We start from the raw sequence: 25,789 nt of genomic DNA on the forward strand, positions 1-25,789 counted from the left end.
GGTCGGGGGTACGGCTAGCACACGGAAGTCCAAGTGTGGACTGTGTGGACTGTATCCGTGCTCTGTGTTTCCTGTTGGGGCCGGGACCAGGGAGCTGTGAGGACACAGTGGGAGACGGAGGCTGGAAAGCGCCTGAGAAGGGCAGGAGTTAGGAAACGAGGCCGAGGGGGAGCAGGAAGTACCCGCCAGGCCCGCCAGGCCAGGGGAGCTGCTGGGCTGGGCCAGCGGGGCTGCGCGCTGGGCTACTCTGGGGCACGAGAGGAGTGAGGGCAGCCGTACCGGACATGCTCTTGGAGACAGGGAGTAGGAAATGTGGTTTGGGCCCCAGAGAAAGGCCGGAACGGGTGGGGAATTCAGGGAGTCACTTGCCGAAACTGGGAGCAGCCCTGCCCAGGGTGGCAGAGGCAGCTGCCAGGGAAAGGGGCGGGGCAGAGACAGGAGGGCGGGGCGCCGGGGGCGGGGCAGGGCTGGTGCTTGATGATTTGTAAGACCGGCACCGCGTGGGCACCGCGTGGGCCGAGGGGCACCCCCGCGCTGGTGGGAGGGTAAGTCACCCTGCCTGCGGACTGGAGTCTGCAGAAGGAGGCGCCCTGTTGGCGGGAGGGCCAAGGAGGTGGGTCTTGAAAGGGATACTGTGAACTGAGCCGAGGGCTTGGAAAGTCTCCCCAGAACCAGCAAATGGGGGGCATTTGGGCTCATGTTCAGTGGAACACTAATTTCCTACAGACTTCCATGGAAATGGACAGACAGACGTCCCCAGCTTAGGGACAGGTATGTTCCTCAAATTACTTTCCAGGCTCCTTGCTTAGCCCTCAGATGGAATGTTCCGGAAAAACCAGTGTTAAGGGCCAGGCTGGTTCACAACAGCCCAGGTAGATTTGCAGCGGATGCTGGCAATCCCGTTTCCACCACGCCCAGCCGCGGCTTATAGGCACTTGTCACGAGAAAGTACATCTAGATCCCCAGTAAGACACTGTCTCCGAAGTTGCCAGGCCCTGGTGGAGTGGGCCCTGCACAGCCGGGTGGCCACGCGACGTCTGCAGAGATGGTGTCTTTTCTGATTTGCCTGATCTGCCTACGGTCTGAACTCACTTCTTATAAAGGACCCTTGGCGCGTGGAGGGCTGAGGCTAAAAAAGGGCCGTAAATCTTAAATTTAAAGAATCTTAAATCCCCTTTTACCTCACCACGTTTCCAAGGCAAAATTCAAAATGACAGTTTGGGCAAATCCTCGATGGCCTCCCAAATACGAAAAGCGGTTTAGACATGGTTTTCACGCCACGATATTGAAATGTGGGGACAGTGCAGTGGTGAACAGGGACCGAGAAAGATGCTGTCCTAAACCAGGGCTGTCCTGCAGTATCAAGGGGAACAGTGGTAACCACGGTGCTCACATCTGCTGGTGTTTCCCTCAAAGTAAAAGGCACGCAAGGCTGGGATCGCATTTCTGTTCAATCGCGGGCGGCACACAGAGGTGACTCATGCGGCCAAGATGTGCGCAGAAGTGGGAAGAGGCAGTGGGAGGAGGGAGCCCCTTTGGGGAGCAGAGCAGACGTGTGGGCTGTTAACCCCAGGTCACCCCAGATGGCAATCCTGCAGGGCCCAGCCCACCCTCCATCAACTGGGCTGGAGGAGCCCCAGCCAGCCAGCTCTTTGGACGTTGTGGTCCCGGCAGGGCTTGGCCCAGGGACAGGGTTGGAGGCAGGTGTCTGTGGAGGGGCTGGACCTCCTCCCCTAGTCTGGTTTGGGGAGGCGGGGAGGGACAGGGCAGATTTCCCTGGGGGTGGGGCTGCAGGGATGAAGATCCACTTACTTGGGGCTTCTCTGGTGGCGCAGTGGTTAAGAATCCACCTGCCAATGCAGAGGACGCGGGTTCGATCCCCGGCCCGGGAAGATCCCACATGCCGCAGAGCAACTAAGCCCGTGCGCCACAACTGCTGAGCCTGTGCTCTAGAGCCCGCAAGCCACAACTACTGAGCCCGCGAATCACAACTACTGAAGCCCGTGCGCCTATAGCCCGTGCTCCGCAACAAGAGAAGCCACTGCAATGAGAAGCCCACGCACCACAAGGAAGAGGAGCGCCCGCTCACAGCAACTAGAGAAAGCCCGCGCGCAGCAACAAAGACCCAACACAGCCAAAAAAATAAATTAAAAAAAATCCACTTGTTTATGTGTTGCTCTCAGGTCTTAAGTGTAGGTTGAAAAAGACCAAGTAAAAAATAAGACGACCTTTTTCTGCAAAAAGAACATTAAAATAGCAGTCATAGGTCAGAACGCCGGCCTTTGGACCTGCGGGTCACTGAGGTTTGGAGTGCTGTCAGAAGAATCCAAACTGGATTGATCTCCTCCAACCTTTGCTCCAGGCCCGAAAGGCCAGGGGGTGGGGGATGAGGGGTGGTACCCGCCGCACCTGTCCGGCCAGCCTTGCCAGGTTGAGTCCCCAGTCCCGCCCCAGGTGCCGCAAATCCCACCCACCCCGGTCTCCCCATCCCGCCCCCGGTCCACCATCCCCCATCCCGTGCCTCCTCCCTCCCGGCCTCGGGCTCCTCCCGGCCTCCTCCCTCCCAGGCTCCGGGCTCCAGCTGCTCCTGGCGTAGGAGCAGGTGCAGCCCCTCCCGCCCCCTCATCCCTTCGGGCCCCGCCCCGTCCCTCCCGCGCCAGCCGCGCCCCCGCCCTCCCCCTCCCCTGACATTCCCATTCCTCCCCCCGCCCTCCTTCCCCGCCCCTCCCCGGCCGCCAGCCCCGCCTCCCGGCGCCCGCGGCCCGGCGGAAAGACCGGAGGCGCCCCGAGTCCCGGGAGGTGGACTTGGCACCCCCGGCCCTGCGGCCCGGGCGCCCCCTCCCGCCCCTTTCGGCATGGAGTCTGCGGGGCGCGCGCAGGCGGCGCGGGACCGCGTCCCCAGGTAGGCGCACGAGGCCCGGGCGCTCCTGGCCCAGCCCGGGGTAGCGGGCGCGGGTGCCGGTGGCGTGGAGCCGGCGGGGGCGGTGGCGCCCGGCGCCTGCGCGCCCCTGGGCGGCCCCTGCGCTGCGCACGCGCCCGCGCCCGCGCTCGGCCCGCCGCCCCTTCCTGCACCCGGGAGGGTGGGGGGGAACACGCGCCCCCCACGGGGGGCCCCGGGCGCCGTAGGTCCCACGTTCCACGTGCGCGCGGAGCTTTACTCTGGGTCTTTTTGTGTCGTAGGATCGATCCGTACGGGTTTGAAAGGCCTGAGGACTTTGATTATGCAGCTTATGAAGAATTTTTTTCCACCTATCTGGCGATACTCACCAGAAGAGCCATAAAATGGTCCAGACTGCTAAAGGGAGGCGCTGGTGTCCAGAAGAGTGTGACACGTGAGTTCGGAGCCTGATCCTCCAGGCGCGCAACAAGTGACCCGACCGACGGGTGACGGGCGCGCCAGGGGGTCAGGGCTTGGGGTTCCTTCGGGTCTCGGATCTCGGGGGGAAGGTTGCCGCGAGCCCGGCTCGTATCCCGCGCAGGCTCGCAGGTGAGGGCGCTGCACGGTCAAGGTGCAGGCCCTCCTTTCTTCCCTCCGGCATGAGGCCTGCTTGTCCTTTGAGATGGATGGAGACCATGGCCTTCTTTCCAGAAGAAGGTGGATTTCCTGCTCCTCCAAATGAGAGTGGCCAGGGCTGTGCCCTTGCGCGGTTCTGGGCAGAGCTCTCCCTGACCCCCGCAGAGTGAAAGCGGGGTCCTTCCTGCACCCCCCCACCTCTTCCCCTGCTCTCCTTGGGGTTCTTCCCCAGCCCCAGGCTGTGCCCTCGCCTCCTTCAGGTCGGGATTGGAATGCCACCTCCAGGAGGCTTTCCCGTCTCACCCCACTGCCCCACACTTCCTGTCCTTTCTTTGCCTATTTTCTGTTCCTCCCTGTCTTATGCGGTGTGGGTCCTACTTATTTCATCCTTTGTTTCCCTGCTGGGATCGAAGACCCCTCCCTGCCGGCTGGCTTGGATGGATGATTGCTTCAGTGTTTGTTGAATGAATGAATGGAGTGTTTGGCTGCAGTGTTCCTCACGCTGTGGATAGAGGGTAGACCGTGGGTACCTGCGGGCAGGTGGTGAGGGGTGGACGGGAATGTGCCCCGGGGAGCGAAGGAAACTCAAGCATGTGGGGCAGAGGGGCTGCTGGGGCTTCCTGACATGGGACATTAATGACAATTAAGGGGTGAGGGTGGGGGTCCCAGCCACCAGGTACTGAGTTGTGACCAGAGTATTAGGGGTGTGGTGAGGAGGGCCCGGCGGTGGAACAGGGGCCCTGCACCAGGTCACAGGTGGGCACACGTTGCACCACCAGGCAGAGAGAAGTCAGTGTTTAAGCAAGGGGGTGACAGGTCAATTTTTGCCTTTAAAGGGGCCCCCAGAGGGGCCCCAGTATGCAGGAGATGCTTGGGAAATACTTGTGGGATTAACACGGGGGGGTGGGGTGGAGGCAGGTGGACCTGGACCTCGGCCTCACCCTGGGCTTCACCCTCAACCAGGCCCTCCCTCCTCAAGGCTGTTACTGGTGGGCAGTGTTTAGTAAAAACATGGGTAAACTAGCGTTTCATATAATCATCAGCCTGAAGGGACCTCAAAGGTTGACCCTTCTTGCTTTCCAGACCCCGAAGCTAATATCCTGCATGATTGTACGCCGAGGCCCATCCCTGCGTTGCTGCTGGTGTTAGCGTGTTTCCAGCAGGCCTCGGCTTCATTTTTCCCTTTTGATTTGTTTTTAAAGTTACACACAAATATATAAAAATAAATTTAATCTTTGCACATGGGAAAACATCGTAATCACACTAAAAGATGTGAATTGAATTGAGCTTCTCTGCTGCCCAGGCCCCAGTCTCCCGTAGAGGCGACTGCTGGCGACCGTCCCACGTCCCCCCGGGAACAGGGCGCACTCTCGGGCTGTCGTTTGCTTTTTAATGCAGGAGAAGACTTCCTGTCCAACCTAGACCCAGGGGTCCAGCTGACCCACAGGTCAGTTAGCGCAGAGAATCATGGCAAGATGTACATGTGCGCATGAGCCTTTGTTTTTATATGAAACACACGTGCATGTTTATTCCTCTTTGATTTTGTCGTTTGATTCTATCCTGTCATCTTTTCTTTGAACAGGGAGGGTCCACCAATTCTGTATCTTTCCTGCCGGAGCCGTACTTAACACGTTGTATCTATTTTCCAGTGTCGGGGTCTTTTTTCCCAGGTGGATCGGGAGTAACAGCACTCTGAGTGCAGAATCCTTCCAGATCTCTAGTCTTTTCCTTGACTTTTGAGGTTGTCTGATTTAAAGGTTTTGTTTTGTTTTTGCTTTTGCCTTTTGGAGCACTTATCAACTTTTTCTGAAAATTTAACTTGCTTTTATTGAAGTAACAATTATTTCTTTTTCTGCTTTAATTTTTTTTTTTTTTTTTTTGTGGTACGCGGGCCTTTCACTGTTGTGGCCTCTCCCGTCGCGGAGCACAGGCTCCGGACGCGCAGGCTCAGCGGCCATGGCTCACGGGCCCAGCCGCTCCGCGGCATGTGGGATCTTCCCGGACCGGGGCACGAACCCGCGTCCCCTGCATCGGCAGGCGGACTCTCAACCACTGCGCCACCAGGGAAGCCCTTTTGCTTTAATTTTTAAAAAATATATGCAACCTTCGTTAAACTGTCTGATCATGGCAGCGAGTATACTTGGCGTACAGGTTTAGGAGCAAATATACTTGATCCCTGGTGAGCCTTTGGCCTGGGGACGGGGTTCACCGTCGAGCTGAACCGGAGAACATAGTGACCTGAAGTTCTTTCAGGAAATCCAGCGAGAGGCATGTGGGCTCGCAGGGTTCTGTGGGCCAGGGCATTGCCACTGGAGCTGGTGTGGCTTCCGGGTGTGACGGCCGGGGAGGCTGCAGCACCCACAGGGCTCCGAGGGAGGGGCAGTCGGCGTAGACAGCAGTGGACGTGTGATCCAGGAAATGGACCTCCAGTTTTTTCCTGCCAGACGTTCCGGGCTGGCCGTAGTGTCGTCGGGGGTGTGGCATCCCAGGGAGGGGAGGCCGTGTGAGGGCTGTGGGACCCAGCTTGCGCGGTCAGAGCCAGGCAGCCGCGTTTGGAGCCCTGCCCCTGACACCAGCAAGCACGCCCGAAGACCACCTTTACTCTTGTGCCTTCACCGTTTCTGGCTTTTTGGGTCCTACTGTGTTCGTTCTCTTTTTTTGAGAGGACTTCGGTCTTGTCTCCAGTCACACGATTACCCACGAATCCTGGCATTCAGCAAGTCTTCAGATGACAGCTGAAACTCACCCTGCTTGAGGACGCTAGCTATGGATACGATGAAGCTTTTCTTCTTCTTTTTCTTTGTCTGTGGCGAGTATCCACCGGGAGCCTGAGATCGCTTGCTCTCAGTGCTCGACCTGGAAGCTACCTTTACTTTCCTTTCCGCCTTGGTGTAAAGGCACTTGGTGAGGGAAAAGCTCTGTCCCGTTTGCTTCTTCTATGTCTCCTGCCTGGTGGGCTAGGGTATTAGCACCATCTAAATGAGAATGAAGTTGCAAAACATATTTTAAAGACAAATATAAAAAACCTGGGAATCTGCTTAACTTTTGGGGGGCAGACGGCTGGGAGTTAATTCTTTGCGGTTTTTACCATATATTTTACACTTCTCCAAATGTCCAGGAGGACGCATGGGTTAGCCCTGCCCTTGGGGAAGCGTCAGTCTCTGAGGATGGGAAAACCGTTTTCTTTCTCTTCCAAAGAAACTTAGTAAATTCAGATAACAAACAACGAAAATAACAGAAGCCTTTATTCTCTGAAACTTCTGGGTGTTGTTACTGCTCTTAAGGCAGCCGAGAGCCCCGAGTCCTGACTGTATTTCAGGCACTGGGCTGTGCTTTGTTCCCATTTCACAGGTTAAGAGACTGAGGCCTACTCAAGGTTGGGGCTGGTGAGGGACAGTGTGAGGGGTTTAACCAGTGTGCACTTTCCTTTTTATACTTTATATTAATTTTTAAAACTTTGCAGTGACGTTCGCTCTTCTTGGCGTACAGGTCTGTGAGCGTAGACAACTGCACAGTTAGGTAATCCCCGCCGCAGGTGAGGTTCAGAACAGTCGGTCGCCTTCAGGAGCCCCTCCTGTGCGATCCTGGGCAGCTGACCTGCAGGCCTGGACGTCGGCAGAGGCCTGGGTGGGTGTGGCGGCAGCTACAGGGCAGCGGGAGGGACCCTGAAGGTGTATTGGCGTCTCTCTCCGTTTATGTAGTTCTTTGATTTCTCTTTGCAGATGTTTTGTTAGATTTATATCTAAATATTTCTCCTTTCATTTTTGGTGCTATCGTAAGTGATACTGTCTCAGTGTTTTTATTTCAGCGGTTTGCTGTTCATACGTGGAGTTACTGTTGATTTCTGCGTGTCCTTTCCTTTTGCTCCGTCTCAGTGGGAATGGCCCCTTCCCAAGTTAGGCCTGACCTGTCCGTCCCCTTGCTGTTGCGTGAAGAGGATTAATTCACTCTGGGTGCGGCTGGTCACGCTGACCCCTGAGGGCTCCTGTAAATCGTACTAAGTTGGAGGGTAGACTTCAAAACGTCCCGTCCCCATAACAGAATGACCAGACCAAGCCACGCTGGCCAAGACGTTCTGGCCCAGACGCGATCCTACGACATGCTTCTAAACTGGCAAAGGGCTTCTCGAGTTTTCTTTGCCTTTGGCGGATGTTGTTAAAATCTGTCCTTTCCTTCCTCTGGGCATCCCTCGTCATCCCGCATCCTTCTGCACACGTTTGCCGTGCGTTTCCTGTCCCACACGCCCTCCCAGGAGCAGGCAGTGCTCGAGGCATGGCCTCCGGGAAGCCTCTTTTCAGGTGCTCCCGTACAGGTGACCGTCAGTTTGAGTGACAAGATTTTAGCGATGCTGCTTTTCTTGACCACAGCCTATAATCTTTTTCTGTTAAATACGGCTGGTGCCTCAGCGTCCGGCACAGGCCGAGGAGCGGGCAGGGTGGGGAACGGAGGTGACCCTCACAGCCCGTATTCTTGTGCTGACAGCGAGCTAGAGGTACCAGGGCTGCTGCAGCCTCCGGACTGTGCTTAGCCTGGGGACGGAGAACGGAATTCTGTAACGAGCGCATGTATCAATTTGGTGGAGGTGCGTGACGTTTTGCACCTTTTTCTTTTTTTTTTTTTTTTTGCGGTACGCGGGCCTCTCACTGTTGTGGCCTCTCCCGTTGCGGAGCACAGGCTCCGAACGCGCAGGCTCAGCGGCCATGGCTCACGGGCCCAGCCGCTCCGCGGCATGTGGGATCCTCCCGGACCAGGGCACGAACCCGTGTCCCCTGCATCGGCAGGCGGACTCCCAACCACTGCGCCACCAGGGAAGCCTTGCACCTTTTTTTATGTCTGATTGAATGATTTTGGCGAGAGCCAGAAGCAAACTCTGTGGTTTCTGGCCTCGGGAAGCGCCCAGCGGTCTGGGTAAAGCTGCCCCTTCCCTCCGTTTCAGTGAAGCGCTACATCCGGAAGGGCGTCCCGCTGGAGCACCGGGCCCGCGTCTGGATGGGGGTGAGCGGAGCCCAGGCCCAGATGGACCAGAACCCCGGCTACTACCTCCATCTCCTCCAGGGAGAGAAGGATGACAGCCTGGAGGAGGCCATCAGGACAGGTGACACACGGGGTCCGTCCCCCGGGATATGGGGGCTGGGCGCCACCCCCAGAAGGAAACTGTGTTAGCACCCGGTGATGCTGTGATGTTGATGAGGAAAGTTACGTGGTTAAGGTTACGTGGTTAAAGCTGATTTCAGTTTTCTGAAAGGAAAATCAAAACGCAGGCATTCACGAGGGGAGGAGAGTGATTTGAACTGGCTCAGGAAATATTTGTGTCTAGCTAGGTGGTAAGGAAAATGGTGCCAGAAAGACCACATTTCTGAGAAGAATCCCTCCAGGAACGCGAGGCCGCTGAGCTAGCAGTCAGTACAGGAGGGACATGGGCTGGGTGACCCCCGCGGACTCGCAGACACAGCTGCGCGCGTGCAGGAAGCCACACACCAGAGACCTCTCTTTATGTCATACTCTGAGTGTCCAGGCTCTTCAAAGTTCAAAGTACTCAAAGAAATGTTTAACCTGGATTGAATAATTAGATTTTTAGGAAATACATCTGCCTTTCTGACTGTAACAGCTTTTGAGAACTACAGATTTAAACACAAATACTTCATTTAAAAAATTTGATTACTTTAAATGTCAGAGAGGTTGGACTGACTTGTAACGTTGAGAAAGTGGTGTGTCCCCAGCGTGAGAGCTGGAGACGGGGTGGGGGGCACTGGGGCGCTGAGCCTGCTGGCTGCACCCTGATGCCACGGCAAACCCCGGCCTAAGGGCTCAGAACAGACGCTGCCATGGCCCTGCGGGCACACGTGCGGGGGTCCCTCCGCAGGGCCAGACGTGCTGATTCAGGGTGGGAAGAGACCTCAGGTCCAAGCGAAGGCCGATCGTGTTAAATAAGGTGGAATGTGGCTGTTTGTTTGAAAAATGAATTTTAAAGGATCTATTTAGTGCAGAGTTTTTGGATACATAAAAGTGACCTTTCTGTCTTTCCAAACTGAACCTCTGTCCCCGTTAAACACTAACTCCCCATCCCGTCCGCCGCCTCCCACCGCCCACTCTGTCTGTGAATTTGGCGCCTCTAGGGGCTTCGTGCGGCTGGAATGACACAGTGTTTGTCCTTTCGCGTCCGGCTCATTTCACTGAGCGCAATGGCCTCGACGTTTGGCCTCAAGGTTCACTCACGTTGAGCGTGTGTCGGGATTCCCTTCCTTTCTGAGGCTGAACAACGTTCTGTTATGTGTAGAGACTGCGCTATGTTTATCCATCATCTGTCCACGGGCGCTTGGTCTGCTTCCAGCCTCTGGCCACTGTGAGTTATGCTGCATGAACGGGGGTGTGCAAGTCATTCTCTGAGACCCTGCTTTCAGTGTTCTGGGTACATGCGCAGAAGGGGAATTGCCGGGTCCTGTGACGATTCGAGGTCTACTTTTGAAGGGTCTGGATCAGTCGTTTTATAGGGACAGTAGAGCGGGTGCTTCGTGCCACGGAAGTGCAGACCAAACGTCCCGCTGCGTCTGCCTCTAGCATGGCAGTGGGGTAGGCGTAGAGAGATTTCAAAACACGGAGAAACGTCTCATCATAGAAGACGTTACGTAGCAACGAGCACTGATCACTCTAGTTTGAATTAGTGAAAAGCACACAATTCCCTGTGGTGGATGCCAGTGTTTGGAAGGTTCAGAATTCCAGGAAAAAACTCTTCTTTGTAAAAACATACAATGAAAACTTACGTGCTTTGAGGCAGGCAGCGTGCTGTTCGGCTCAGAGCTGGTTTTCGTGGGCAGAGACCAGGCCTGGGCCAGAGCCCGGGGGCAGAATTCCTGCAGCAGTGGGGAGGCCTCCAGCCGTCAGCTGTGTCTGAGAGTCCCGCTGTCACGTGGACACCATTGCTCTGATCCAAGCAGGGCCAGCGGTTGTTAGTTGACCCCCGCCCTCCTTGCTCTGCCCGCGTCCTCGCTTCACAGGATCGCAGCTCCTTAAGGCAGGCGTCCGGCCCGGGCGGGGAGGGGGGCCAAGCAGCAGCAAGAGGCGGCCGGACTGTCCTGCAGACAGAAGCCGGCGGCGATGAGCTTATCTCGGGCCGGACTGTCCTGCAGACAGAAGCCGGCGGCGATGAGTTTATCTCGGGCTCAGTTTTCCCTTTTCTCTCTAAACGGGAATCTCAGGGTGTCCTGCCTCCTTATGTGTTCAGTCTTCAGAACTGGGAAAATTCTCCGAAGTTTTATGTAACCTGTTCACCTGTCACCCCACCTCATCCCCGGCTAAGGGGGGGGCGCGGGGATGGCAGGAACCGCCAGGGCCCGAGCAGCCCGGCCTTATCCAAGGATCCCGCTCTGTCGTCCTTGCTGACTCCAGAGGAAGGGCTGCTGTGCCCACCTGTGTCCCCGGGCCGGGCTGCCGTGGGACAGGGGCCCCGGGGGGCCGCCTCTGCGCCCCCGAGGCCGGCTGATGGTGGAGGTCAGGAAGGGTCCGGGTCCGTCGCAGAGCCGTCTCTGTCCCCAGCCCTGAGTGGCCTGCGCCGCGGATTTCCTCACAGACATGAACAGGACCTTCCCTGACAACGTGCGGTTCCGGAAGGGCTCGGACCCCTGCTTGCAGAGGACCCTGTACAACGTGCTGCTGGCCTACGGGCACCACAACCGTGGCGTGGGCTACTGCCAGGTGAGCCCCCGGCGCCCGCAGCCCCGGCAGGGACGTCAGCCTGGTCCTGGGCTGCCAGGTCCTCCCCGACACAGGCTGGGACTTCACCGTCTCCCAGCAGTGCCAGCCCATGGAGACGGGGCGGGGGGAAGGGGAAGCAGCTGAGTGAACACGGGCTGCGGTGACCAGCATCCTCTCGTCCTGGTGCAGATGCTGGGCACGTGTGTGTGTGTCTGAGCGTGCACGCGTGCGGTGGGCCAGTCCTTCGAGGCTGTTTCCGGAAGCCGGATCAGCCGGCACTAGGAGGTGACAGGGGTCGTGCTTCCTGCTGCGCGGAGCTGCCCGTCAGGTGGCAGGGATCAGTTCTCGTTCCTCCCTGGAGACTCTCCTTCTGGAGCATCGAAGGGACAGTGTTCACGGCCTGGAAAGCGAGGGGAGCTGGGTCGGGAGGCGAAGGGACCGCGCCCTCCCGCCGTGCACTCCGGAGGCTGCCGGGTCCCGGCGGGTGTGGGCAGGGGCCAGGGGCTGCGGCTGGGGGCTCCTGTCCCTGCGTATGAGGCCTCTGTGCCCCCCGAGCCGGAGGTCAGGCCAAAGCGTCCCCGAGAGGAAGACAGGCCCTGGGCGGTAGCACCTACGGCCCCCGCTGGCTCCAGGGCTGGGACCACGAGCGCCGGGCCGGGGGCAGGGGACACGGATGCCTACTCGGGGCGGCCCCGGCAGCTCGTGTCCCATGTGGACGGCACGTGGTGTGGCCTCGGCTCCGGGGGGACGGGGGGGGGTCGCGGGAAGGAGTGAGGCAGGAGCTTTGAAAAGACCAGCAGCAAAGACACGTGAGGACGCCGTTCACAGAGCGGCCGGTGTGATCCCCAGGTTGTTTTCAGGCCGCTGTTCCGCAGCGGGTACATGCGGGAAAGACGCAGCTGGGCAGATCTGTTCTTCCGAGGTAATCCCTGTCGCTGTCACTTGTTACGACTGCCCTTAACGTCCTGTCCTGGGGCAGGAGCTGGCCTTCAGGAGTCGGGGAGACAGGGCAGCTGAGAAACTGTCCTTAGATTATTCTAGCTGCTGTTCTTGTGGGTCTTAAAAATAGGGTTAAAAAATAACCCACACAATTTTAAACATGAGCCTGATGGAAATACACGCATGTATGTACACACACACACACACACACACACACACACGTATGAGCTTCCCGTGGGTGCCGTGACATCGTGCTGCCGGCTGAGAGGCGCACGGGACAGGAGTCGATCGTCTCTCAGCCCCGCAGGCAGGAGTCCGAGGTCCGGGGGTCGGGGAGCTGGCTTCTCCATGGCTGTCTCGCTGGTGACCCGTAGCCTCTGTGGGGGGTGTGTCTGGGTCCAAATTCAACTCGTTGGTTGACGAGAGCTGGATTTTCCCCTTATTGCTAGAGAAATACGTGTTTATTTTAGAAGTTGTAGAGAAGCAGCAAAGAAGAAAGTGGAAGTCACCCGAAACCCAGTCTGGCAGGAGGGGCGCTGACTCGGCGCTCGGCCACCGCTGCTACTTTCCGGGTCCGCCCGCCCCTGGCGGCTGAGGGTCCTGAACTGTGTGTACATGGCAGCGTCTGCCCCCTTGGCGCTGTGCACCCTGAATTTCCCCAAATGGGCTCTATCACGAGATTCCACTTCAACGTCCCCGAGCGTCAGACCACGCGCCTTACCGCTCTTAGGAAGTGTGGTCACTGGTGTAGTTTCCCCCCAATAGTTTAATGCACACGAGGCCCTGGCCTGCTCTAAGTCAGGAGTCATGGGCCCAGCTACACGTGTCGCTAGACGGCAGAGCCTCAGACGCCGTAGCTCCACTGAAGGGTCGTTCCAGAACCAGGCAAGCTTTAGGGAAGAGCCAGGGACACGGAAAGTTAGCCGTTAGCCGGGCGATTACAGAGTCTGCGGGTGGTCCCGACCTCAGTGAGTTCCTTTGGTTCTTTTATCTAATTTCAGGGAATGAACTTTCTAGCGGGCTATCTGATTCTGGTGACAAGGAGTGAAGAGGAGTCCTTTTGGCTGTTGGACGCCCTTGTTGGCAGAATACTCCCGGGTACGTTGAGTCCTCGCGGTAAGAGCGGAACTGTCGCTTTCTGGTGTTGCCGAGACGATGTCACTGACAAGTCAAGACGTGACGAAACGGAAGGAACTGTCTGAGAGTCGAGGTCGAAAACCTTCTTGCAGTTGAGTTGAGACAGGAGCGCGATAGATGCAGGTCCCAGCAGGCGGCGATGCGTCTCGGGGCCCGGACGTGGCCGAGCGGGCTCTGAGCTCCTCGTCCGGGTCTGCGCCGCTGGCGTCTGGACCGTGGGGACTGTCGCGGCCGTAGTGAGCAGGCCGGCGAGCGGCCGGGCTTCTGTAGCCTTCATTGCTGGGCTCGTGAATGGCCATGGGCGCAGTGACCGTCAGCTGTTGTGGCTACTGCTTTCGAGGTGAAGATCATTCCTCTCGTGCATTTCTACTTTTCTGTTTATTACTGAATGTTAATTGTTTTAGTGAATAAACCGCCACCGGTTTCTGTGATGCGCCACGTAGACGGTGAGCTGCAGAGTAGGGTCCCTTTGGGACAAGAAGTGGCCGGAGCCGTCTGGGGTGGGAGAGGACTTGGGCAGATGTGACCCCCCACAGCCGCGATGGTGGTGCTTGGTCCAGCCGCTGGCAAAGTCCTGGTGACTGTGGACGGGCTCCGGCTGCCCACGCGACGAGCCCTGGTGGTCTTGTCTGCTGTGCCCGCCTCCCCCAGGACCACCCGGGAGAGCAGCCGCCCGTCCTGGAGGCTGCGTGTTCGGATGCGAGGGCGGCCGGGGCCCGTCCAGGCTCCAGGCTCGCCTGCATCTGCTCTCGTCTGGTCCGTGGAGCAGCCACACCACACATGCCAACCACCGAGTCCCCTTCACGGACGGCAGCACGGAGGCCTGGGCTCAGATCCACAGCTCTGGGCCCCCGGGAGGTGAGCCTGGGCGGTGCCGTGAAGAGGGGCCCTCTCCTCGGGCCTGTGCCGCTGTTAGCAAGGGCTGGGGGGATGCCGCCCGCGGGGACGGAGGACGGAGAGGGGCAGCTGCCCCGGCTTCATGGCGGAGCCTGAACAGCTGTCGGGGAGAAGATGGACAGGCTTCCAGACAAAACGCCAGCACGGCTCCGTGGTCGCCGTTTGCTCAGTTAGGCCAGAGGCTGCATTTTGATGAACGTTCCCACCGTGACCGATCCCAGGGGCTCTTCGGGGGTTTGGGGAAGCCTGGTGGCGACACAGCAGCGGGACCGAGATCAACAGAGGCCGTAAGGGCCGACCTAGAGGAACAGAAACGCAACAGTGGCCCCCGGGGTGGTGCGTCGCACAGGCTTATTTTAAGGCCATAAAGTGTCATTTCTGATGATTATTAGGTTCAGTCAACTAAACTACAATGGAAATAGGCCCATCCTTCTGCAAGGACAGGGCATCGTGGCCGGGCTTAGATCACAGGATGGCCCAGACCGAAAATGGCTTCTTTTACGTCAAGATAGTTATGTCTGGGTCTCTTCCTCGGGGGAACCCCTACCCTATCTGCCCTCAGACTGCCGAGCCTGCAGAGAAGGGACGGGGGGTGGGATGGGCTGGGCCAGCTTGGGATGTCACATTGGTGATGAGTCAGCCCACTTATGAACGAACACGCTTGCGTCCTGAGAGCTGGTCTGACCCGTTTCCCCTTGAGACACAGGGGAGCCGGGCGACGATTGCCCCTCCCGGGAGCAGCCCTGCTGAAGCCAGAAGGCGTGGCCCAGACAAGGGCGGGCAGGGCTCATTGTGGGGGCGACAGTACCCGGGCCCCCCGGGCCCACCTGCCCCTGCAGCAGCACTCCCCTCTCCACGTGCTGACACAGCCATTGGGCTGTTTGCAAAGTGAGGCGAGCCCGGGAGAAGGCCTGGCTTCGGGGAGAAGGCTCAGGCCTGTGGCGGGTGTGGGGTGTGACCTTGACTATTTTGGGAGCTGCCCTAAGCCTGTCTGTAACCGAGAACGAGGCCGTGCTGTGCTCACGGCTCCGCAAATCCGCTGTCTCTGCTGCGCTCTCCTGAGACGGCTCAGCACCTGCAGGACGGGAAGCGGAGCCTGCCCCTTGCCCCCGGGACCAGAGCCAGAGCGCTGCTAGTTGAGAGGACAGGACAGCCAGCGGCCCTAGGGTTTAGGAACAGAAGTGAGAGGAGGGTATGGGAGGGAAGGAAGCTTCAGTCCCAGGTATTTATAACTGAACAGGCTTCTAGTAACTGATTTCTGGGGTCTTTAGTACTGAGCATGGTTTAGTGTGTGCACGCGCTCTGAAAACCGGTGGTGTGACTGATGTCGTGTCGATACTCATAATGATTCTATTTTAACCCAAATACTTAATTAACAAGAACGTCTTTCCCTTTGCTGTGGTGAATGACCAAACTGTGTGTGGCAGCGGGCACAGAACGCGTACCAAGTTTTCCTATTTTATTATTTTTTTAAATTATTTATTTTATTTATTTATTTTTGGCTGTGTTGGGTCTTCGTTGCTGCGCGTGGGCTTTTCTCTAGTTGGCGGCGAGCAGGGGCTGCTCTTCGTTGCGGTGCGCGGGCTTCTCATTGCTGTGGCTTCTCTTGTTGTGAAGCACGGGCTCTGGGCACGTGGGCTTCAGTAGTGTGGCCTGCGGGCTCAGTAGTTGTGGCTCGCGGGCTCTAGAGCACAGGCTCAGTAGTTGTGGCATGTGGGCTCAGTAGTTGTGGCTCATGGGCTCTAGAGCACAGGCTCAGTAGTTGTGGCACGTGGGCTCAGTAGTTGTGGCTCACGGGCTGTAGAGTGCAGGCTCAATAGTTGTGACACACGGGCTTAGTTGCTCCACAGCATGTGGGATCTTCCCGGGCAGGGCTCGAACCCGTGTCCCCTGCCTTGGCAGGTGGATTCTTAACCTCTGCGCCACCAGGAAAGACCCCCTGTTTTATTATTTTATTTTATTCCTGTTTTTACAGCAAAGTTTAAGCTGTCATGTATTATAATACATGACATTAAGCTAGAAAATTCCTTGGCAAGAAAGTGTCCATTCAAAAGACAGTCACGCAGTTGGAAGCATTGGTCTGTCTGATGCTCTCCTGTAACGTTCACCTGCATCTTCTCCATGAGAGGAAAATAGGACACGTGACACAAGAGTGTGGGGGGGGTGCCCAGGACACTCTGGGGGGGGTGCCAGGACGCTCACACGTTCGGTTTTCCCGTCCATCCGTCAGCGGACACTTGGTTGCCCCCACTGTTGGCTGCCTGATCTTGGGTTGCAAACGTCCCTGCTTCCCATCAGGTTGTGACGGATGCCCAGCGGGGCACTGCTGTCCAGAGTGCTGGGACCTGGGGCCCCACTCTGGGCATTGCTCCCAGGAGTTCCTGCATCCCTGTGGCTGGGACCTTGCCCTGGGTCACCCTCTGGAAAGGGTCGCTGGGCGTGGCCCCCCTCATGGCTAAGGGGGAACGAGGGTCACGGGTGTCAGGGGCTGTGGTTTGTGGGGTCCACGTCCCCGCTTCTCCCCTGTCCCCGTGCAGATTACTACAGCCCCTCGATGCTGGGCCTGAAGACGGACCAGGAGGTCCTCGGGGAGCTGGTAAGGACCAAGCTGCCGGCGGTGGCGGCCCTGATGGACAGTCACGGCCTGCTGTGGACCCTGGTCGTGTCGCGCTGGTTCATCTGCCTGTTTGTGGACGTCCTGCCCGTGGAGGTGAGGGCGCCTGGCTCGGACTGGGGCCGACTAGGCGGCCACGCGCTGACCCGCTGTCTCTGCCTCTGCAGACCGTGCTTCGCATCTGGGATTGTCTGTTCAACGAGGGCTCTAAGATCATCTTCCGGGTGGCACTGACCCTCATCAAGGAACATCAGGCCTTGATCTTGGAAGCCACCAGCGTCCCCGACATCTGCGAGAAGTTCAAGGACATCACCAGAGGGAGCTTCGTGACTGAATGCCACACCTTCATGCGGGTGGGTGTCAGCGCCCTGCCACCTCCCTGCGCGGGCTGCCCGGCCCTCCCCCCTAAGCAGCCCAGGGAGGGGCTCCAGCCCTTCCAGGCCAGCTTCTCCTGGAGCCCGGGGTGCCCAGCAGACCCAGGGTGGTCACCCTTGCTCCCCTCCTGCGCCGTCAGCCCAGGGGTGGGGCCGGGTGCCACCTGGGGCCCCCCAGGGAGCCCCGTCACATCCACACCTTGGTTTCTCCCGGGCCTGGGAGGTGACCGCCCCCATCCCAGGCTTTCCCGATGACCCGGTCTACACCGGGCCCCCCATTTCTGTTCAGCCCTATGCCTGTTGACTTCTCTCCGGCCTTGGTGGGGTCATGCCTGTCTGTCCCTCCCCGCTGGGTCCCGGGCCTGGCGCAGGCTGTGTGGACAGCTCAGATCACCTGAGTGAACGAAGTGGATGCTGCGTCCCGCAGGCCCAGGGGGGCGGGGTTTACAGGGACACTGGGACACTGGGATCGGGGGCGAAGCCCAGGCCTGGAGTGACCCTGGGAGGGGGGAGCGCTGACCCAGACGCCCGGCCCGTCGTGTTCTTCAGCTTCCAGTTTGAAACAGCTGCACTGATGGCGTGCCCCCTCCCCCACCCCCCAGGGTACGAGGCCCTGGCGAGGAGGTCCCGCAGCCTAGGGCTGTTAGGTGTTTGGTTTCAGTGAGTGAAGGCCCCGGTACAATTGACCCTTTACCTGGAGATTTCAGAGCTCTTCAGTGCCTTCCACTCAGCGGTGGTGCAGCTGCGTCCCTGGGCCCGGGCGTTTTCTTCTCCCCAAAGGGCGCCCCAGCCCCAGCTAATGCCCTGCTCTGTCCCCGTGGCTCGGCCTCCTGGACTTTGGCGCAAATAGAGTCAGACAGTGCAACTCTGGCGTCCGGCCCTTGGGCTCGAGCTGATGCTTCCGAGGTGGTGCGAGTCTGTCTGTGGAGCAGGGCCCCCGCACGCAGTAGGTGCTCAGTTAGTGCGAGTCTGTGTGGAGCAGGGCCCCGCACGCAGTAGGTGCTCAGTTAGTGCGGGCGCCTGGCCTGCTTGTGTGATGGCTGCGGGCGGACGTGTGTCCACGGCGGGTGTGGCCGGTGTTCCAGCCCAAAGGTGTTCTGGGCCCTGTGAGCTGAGTGGACGCAGAGGACTGGCGGGGTGGTCTCCCCACACGGCAGAAAAGCCACTGCGTAAAGACATGTGTCTGCCCACGACAGGTGTGGCCATCATGGGACGCTGGCGGGGAGGTGGCCCTGGTCTTATTTTCTCAGGGGTCGCTACAAAATTGTATATGCATTTCAGCAAAACTGCAGTTCATAGGTCAAACCTCTCTGAAATCCTGTGTGAGAACATCTAGAATTTCCTTGAGAATGAAAGCCGTGATCTCATTGGCAGCTGAGAGCAACATAACGGGAAGAGGACAGCTGAGCGCATCTGAAGAGTCTGTTCTCAGGGCATCGCCCGCTCAGAACTTGCTCCCAGGTGCTCCCACCCCGCCCCCCAGGCGCCTTCTCTCCTCCTCGTTGTGAAGCAGTTTCTCTGTTACTGGAAGCAAGTCTGAGTCCCTTCCTGCTTCCACTTCTCAAATCTGGTTTCTTCCTTGCTTAGTCTGCTCACCGATGGCCCTGACCGGCTTCCGAGCTGCTGCGGGCAGAGTCAAAACGAAAAGAGCCCATGCAGGAAGGGCAAAAGCAAAATCAGGGCTTCTGTGCAGCAACGGACACCAGCAGCAGAGTGAAGAGGGAACTCACAGAACAGGAGAGACTGTGCAAACCACGGCTGCTAAGGGGTCAACATCCAGACACACAGAGACCACAGCACAACAAGGAGCCAAGGAATTACATTTAAAAACGGGCAGAGCGGATTTCTCTGGTGGCGCAGTGGTCAGGGGACACAGGTTCGAGCCCTGGTCTGGGAAGATCCCACATGCCGCAGAGCAGCTAAGCCCATGCGCCACAACTACTGAGCCTGTGCTCTAGAGCCTGTGAGCCACAACTACTGAGCCCACATACCACAACTACTGAAGCCCGCATACCTAGAGCTTGTGCTCCACAACAAGAGAAGCCCACGCACCGCAACGAAGACCCAACACAGCCATAAATTTTTAAAAAAGAAAAAGAAAAATGGGCAGAGGGACTTCACTGGCGGTCCAGTGCTTAAAACTCCACGCTTCTAATGCAGGGGGCACAGGTTTGATCCCTGGTCAGGGAGCTAAGATCCCACATGCCGTGCAGCGTGGCCAAAATGTTTTAAAAAAAGTTTTAAATGGGCAGAGGGCCTGAGTAGATCCTATCCAAAAAAGACATACAGGTAGCCAACAGGTACACGAAAAGATGCTCAGTATCGCTCGTCATCAGGGAAATGCAAGTCAAAACCACAGTGAGCAATCACCTCACACCTGGCAGAATGGCCATCATCAAAAAGACCACAAATAACAAATGTTTGTGAGGATGTGGAGAAAAGGGAACCCTATTCATACATTGTTGGTGGGAATGTAAATTGGTGCAGGCACTGTGAAAAACAGTATGGAGGTCCTCAAAAGACTAAAAATAGAACTACCATAAGATCCAGCAATCCCACTACTGGGCACTTATCCAAAGGAAATGAAATCAGGGTCTCTAAGAGACCCCAGCCCGCCCACGTTCACTGCAGCATCACAGTAGCCAAGGCATGGAAACAACCTGAATGCCCATACAGATGCATGGATAAACAAGACATGGTCCATCCATGCAGCGGGGTTTTATCCAGCCTCGAAAAGGAAGGTCCTGATACCTGCTACCACGTGGATGAACCTGGAGGACATTATGCTTGGTAATTTGTCACAAAAGGACAAAAACTGTCTGATTCCACATATGTGAGGCCCCTGGAGGAGTCAGATTCATAGAGACAGAAGCGGGGTGCTGGGGACAGAGTTGGGTTTGGGAAGATGAGAAGGTTCTGGAGATCTGATGCCCAACATGTGAACATAGCTTACACCACCCAGCCACACACCTGGAGTGGCTAGGATGTAAATTATTGGGTGGGCCAAGAGGTTCGTCGTTTTCTCTGTAAGATGGCTCTAGTAGCACTTAGCTGTCTTTAACTTCATTCAAAACAATTTTGTTCAACAGAGTTTTGGAAGTCCTAGCCACAGCAATTAGAGAAGAGAAAGAAAGAAAAGGAATACAAATTGGAAAAGAAGTAAAACTGTCACTGTTTGCAGATGACATGATACTATACATAGAGAATCCTAAAGATGCCACCAGAAAACTACTAGAACTAATCAATGAATTCGGTAAGGTTGCAGGATACAAAATTAATGCACAGAAATCTCTGGCATTCCTATACACTAATAATGAAAAATAAGAAAGAGAAATTAAGGAAACAATCTCATTTACCATCGCAACAAAAAGAATAAAATACCTAGGAATAAACCTACCTAAGGAGGCGAAAGATTTGTACTCAGAAAACTTTATAAAACACTGATGAAAGAAATCAAAGATGACATAAACAGGTGGAGAAATATACAGTGTTCTTGGATTGGAAGAATCAATATTGTGAAAATGACTATGCTATCCAAAGCAATCTGCAGATTCAGTGCAGTCCCTATCAAATTACCAATGGCATTCTTTACAGAATTAGAACAAAAAATTTTACAATTCGTATGGAAACACAAAAGACCCTGAATTACCAAAGCAATCTTGAGAACGAAAAACGGAGCTGGAGGAATCAGGCTCCCTGACTTCAGACTATACTACAAAGCTACAGTAATCAAGACAGTATGGTACTGGCACAAAAACAGAAATATAGCTCAATGGTACAGGATAGAAAGCCCAGAGATAAACCCACCCACATATGGGCACCTAATTTACGGCAAAGGAGGCAAGAACATACAATGGAGAAAAGACAGCCTCTTCAATAAGTGGTGCTGGGAAAACTGGACAGGTACATGTAAAAGCATGAAATTAGAACACTCCCTAACACCATACACAAAAATAAACTTCAAATGGATTAAAGACCTAAATGTAAGACCAGACACTATAAAACTCTTAGAGGAAAACATAGGAAAAACACTCTCTGATATAAACCACAGCAAGATCTTTCTTGACCCACCTCCTAGAGTAATGAAAATAAAACCAAAAATAAACAAATGGGACTGAATTAAAAGCTTTTGCACAGCAAAGGAAACCATAAACAAGACGAAAAGACAACCCTCAGAATGGGAGAAAACATTTGCAAATGAAACAACGGACAAAGGATTAATCTCCAAAATATATAAACAGCTCATGGAGCTCAATTTCAGAAAAACAAACAACCCAATTAAAAATTGGGCAGAAGACCTAAATAGACATTTCACCAAAGAAGACGTATAGATGGCCAAAAGACACATGAAAAGATGCTCAACATCACTAATTATTAGAGAAATGCAAATCAAAACTACAATGAGGTACCACCTCACACCAGTCAGAATGGCCATCATCAAAAAATCTAGAAACAGTAAATGCTGGAGAGGGTGTGGAGAAAAGGGAGCCCTCCTGCACTGTTGGTGGGAATGTAAATTGCTACAGCCACTGTGGAGAACAGTATGGAGGGTCCTTAAAAAACTAAAAATGGAACTACCATATGATGCAGCAATCCCACTACTGGGCATATACCCTGAGAAAACCATAATTCAAAAAGAGTCATGTACCACAATGTTCGCTGCAGCTCTATTTACAATAGCCAGGACATGGAACCAACCTAAATGTCCATCGACGGATGAATGGATAAAGAAGATGTGGCACATATATACAATGGAATATTACTCAGCCATAAAAAGAATGAAACTGAGATACTTGTAGTGAGGTGGGTGCACCTAGAGTCTGTCACACAGAGTGAAGTAAGTCAGAAAGAGAAAAACAAATGCCGTACGCTAACGCATGTATATGGAATCTAAAAAAAAAAAAAATGGTGTTGATGAATCTAATGGCAGAGCAGGAATAAAGATGTAGACAGAGAGAATGGACTTGAGGACAAGGCGGGGGATGGGGAGGGGACGCTGGGGCAAAGTGAGAGAGTGCCATGGACATATATACACTACTAAATGTAAACCAGATAGCTAGTGGGGAGCAGCCGCATAGCACAGGGAGATCAGCTCGGTGCTTTGTGACCACATAGAGGGGTGGGATAGGGAGGGTGGGAGGGAGACGCAAGAGGGAGGGGATATGGGGATGTATGTATGCATATGGCTGATTCATTTTGTTGTGCGACAGAGGCTAGCGCAGTATTGTGAAGCAGTTATACTCCAATAAAGACATGTTTAAAAAAAAATTTTGTTAGATTGTATTGTGACTGCTGTCATATCAGCATCCTTTTAAGAAGACATCAAAATTGGTGAATTTTTGTGTAACCATTTTAATATTGAAGATGGAACGAAAAAAGCAACATTTTCAGCATATTATGCTTTATTATTTCAATAAAGGTAAAAACGCAACCAAAATGCAAAGAGATTTGTGCAGTGTATGGAGAAGGTGCTGTGACTGCTGGAACGTGCCAAAAGTGGTTTGCGAAGTTTCGTGCTGGAGATTTCTCGCTGGACGAGGCTCCACAGTCGAGTAGACCAGTTGAAGCTGATAGCGATCAAATCGAGACATTGTGAACAGTCAATGTTATACCGCGTGGAAGATAGCAGACATACTCAAAATCTCCAAATCAAACGTAAATCATTTGAACGAGCTTGGTTATGTTAATTGCTTTGATGTTTGGGTTCCACATAAGTTAAGCGAAAAAAAACCTTCCTGACCATATTTCCACATGCAATTCTCTACGGAAACGTAATGAAAACGTTCCGTTTTTAAAACAAATTGTGATGGGCGATGAAAAGTGGATACTGTACAATAATGTGGAATGGAAGAGATTGTGGGGCAAGTGAAATGAACCATCACCAACCACTCGAAAGGCCAGTGTTCATCCAAAGAAGGTGATGCTGTGTATATAGTGGGATTGGAAGGGAGTCCTCTATTATGAGCTCCTTCCAGGAAACCAAACGATTAATTCCAACAAGTACTGCTCCCAATGAGACCAACTGAAAGCAGCACTCGATGAAAAGCGTCCAGAATTAGTCAACAGAAAACAACACATAATCTTCCATCAGGATAACGCAAGACCGCATGTTTCTTTAATGACCAGGCAAAAGCTGTTACAGCTTGTTACAGTTTGTAAGTTCTGATTCATCCTCGGTATTCACCAGATGTTACATCTTCGGATTTCCATTTATTTTGGTCTTTACAAAATTCTCTTAATGGAAAAAAATTCAATTCCCTGAAAGCCTGTAAGAGGCACCTGGGACAGTTCTTTGCTCAGAAAGGTAAAAGTTTGGGGAAGAAGGAATTATGAAGTTGCCTGGAAAATGGCAGAAAGTAGTGGAACAAAAGGGTGAATACATTGTTCAATAAAGTTCTTGGTGAAAATGAAAAACGTCTTTTATTTTTACTTAAAAACCGAAGGCACTTTTTGGCCAACCCAATATGTGGGTTTTACCACAAAAACAAAGAAACACCAAAAGAATGAAAACTGGACAAGACGTTACCGAATTTTAATTCCAGGAGCTCAGAGCCTCAGACTTCAGAATCTGAGACATTTTATGGATTGGATTCAAAATTTTTAAAGTACTAAACGTGACCCAAGTGTAACGAAGCAAGACCCTGCGGGCCTTCCCGGGGCAGACCCCTCCCCCATCTCCTCTGCTGTGGCTCCTCTGAAGTACCCAGACAGTCGTATCTCACGCACGTTTCCTGAGTTTTTCAGATGCTAAAACCACCAAGGAGTGTCGCCCCCAGCCCTTGTGGCGCCTGAGGATTGATAATGTGACCCTGTGACCTCACCGTCTACCAGAGAATTGTGCAGAGCTGATCACACACCCTGGGACCCCTCCCCCTCTGGTCTTGAAAATGCTTTGCTGAAACCCTTCCGGGAGTTTGGGCCTTTTGGGGGCACAAGCCGCCCATTCTGCTTGCTCGGCCCCGCAGTAAACCCTTCTCTGCTCCAAACTCCGGCCGCCCCACCGGGCTCCCCAGGCCCCTGCCCTCCTGGGGTGAAGGTCAAAGGGGCTGTGCGTTCCTAGCGCCGCGGCTGGCCGACTGGCCGCATGGGGAAGCCGCAGACTCTTCGGGCAGTGTCTGGGCTGATGGTTGAGTTATTCTGTCACTAACATCCTTTCGGTTTTAAAAAGTGATGGAAACAGGTGACCTTCCTTCGCTCACTGACCAACGGGCCTCAGCCCAGCCTTTACCAGGGGCAGGAAGGGGAAACGCATTGCGGGATCTAAACTAATCCCTTTCTGTTCCAGAAAATCTTCTCGGAGCCTGGGAGCCTGTCCAGGGCCAGCATCGCCAGGCTGAGGGAGCGTTGCCGGGCCCGGCTGCTGGCGCAGGGCTGACCAGCCTTCAGGGCATCGGGCCGCCACCCTCCACACGCCAGCCGGGAGCAATTTAATTGTCATTCTGTAACGTAGCTCTTCAAGTCTAGCTCTTCGTGTTTCTAAATATATATTTTTACCTGAGACACTGATAATATATACATAACGTGTGCGATTGTGTTTATTCCATCGGCACCTGTCAGTCTGCATCGGCTCACCAGCCACTGAAAACTAACCCCTAGCAGTGACTTTTGCATCAGTGTCACTGGTGCCACTACTTACCGTCCTTCCTGCAGGAGAGCAGTGGCCTCCAGGGGAGGTTTGTGCACGTGAGACCTCACTGTAGAAGGTAAGTTTTTCAAATGATTTTGTAAAATTATCGTGTTACGTGAAGAATAAACCAGATGCACGTGTGTAAGATTTAAGGCCTGCAAGTCAGATCTGGGCTGCGTCATCCCGGACCCCTGGAGGGAGAAGATGCCCCCAGCGAAACCCCTCCGCTCAGGGCTGGAGGCCCTGGACCTCCACCCTGGCCCCGCCTCCCTCCCTCTGCGGCCTCCTCCTCTGGCTGAGAAACCCACAGCCCGGGCAGGCTGTCCTGCACAGGACACATGGGGACAGGTGGGCTTTTCCTGGAAGGAACCACGCCACGGGTTCCCCTCCGTGGGAGCTCACCAGCAGCACTGCTAGGGCCTGGGGCGCGTCACTGCCCGGGGCTCCACGAAGGCAGACGCACCACCTCCACATGGGCTGGGTTTAACTTAACGTGTTCCTACTGTGTGTGATGCTACAAATCCCACCACGCCTGCCAAGACGTGACCCTGCAGGACGGGCCAGCTGCTGGTCTCTCCGGGCTCAGGCCTGTACCACCCACACCGCAGAAAAGCGGAGATGGACATGTGGGATGATGACGCAGCTCACGCCACTTGCGGCTGGGCTGCTGCTGGGCGGCCGCGTCCTACCCCACCTCAGCGTCCCTCACGGGCCCTGCTCCGCTGAGCCTGGTCTCAAGGGACGGCTGCACAGTACAGGCCGCACAGGGCCACCCGCAGGCAGGCTGCACTCGGCCTCAGCAAGGCCTGTGGGTCCTCCGAGGGCGCGGGTCTCTTCTAACTGGGGCCCCAGCTCCCCCTCGGTGGCCGCTGACCCGGGGAACAGGTAAGGGCCTATCTCCCATGGGGTGATCTGTCCCCTGAGCCACTGAAGACTGGCCTTTCCTCAAGTTGCCCCCCAGGCACACCCTGCCCACCGCATGCCCATCACGACCT

The 25,789-nt window shown here is 55.2% G+C and overlaps 1 protein-coding gene across 6 annotated transcripts; it reads left to right on the top strand.

Moving 5' to 3' along the window:
• Positions 1 to 682: 682 nt before the first annotated feature.
• On the top strand, positions 683 to 24,687 carry GRTP1 (growth hormone regulated TBC protein 1). 6 transcript variants are annotated; one of them, XM_033434997.2, is made up of 8 exons: positions 683 to 771; positions 3,181 to 3,332; positions 8,451 to 8,609; positions 11,082 to 11,206; positions 13,147 to 13,243; positions 16,717 to 16,889; positions 16,961 to 17,146; positions 24,453 to 24,687. In XM_033434997.2, exons 1-8 carry the CDS (start codon positions 698 to 700, stop codon positions 24,540 to 24,542), a joined length of 1,056 nt encoding a protein of 351 aa, XP_033290888.1. In that variant the 5' UTR covers positions 683 to 697; the 3' UTR covers positions 24,543 to 24,687. The 6 variants fall into 6 exon arrangements, with proteins under 6 accessions (XP_033290888.1, XP_033290886.1, XP_033290890.1 ...); XM_033434995.2 differs by lacking the exon at positions 24,453 to 24,687 and adding an exon at positions 22,587 to 24,441; XM_033434999.2 differs by lacking the exon at positions 24,453 to 24,687 and adding an exon at positions 18,755 to 22,028.
• The last annotated feature ends 1,102 nt before the right edge of the window (positions 24,688 to 25,789 follow it).

The sequence above is a fragment of the Orcinus orca genome, chromosome 18 (assembly GCF_937001465.1).
Source record: "Orcinus orca chromosome 18, mOrcOrc1.1, whole genome shotgun sequence".
NCBI classification, from domain to species: Eukaryota; Metazoa; Chordata; class Mammalia; order Artiodactyla; family Delphinidae; genus Orcinus; species Orcinus orca.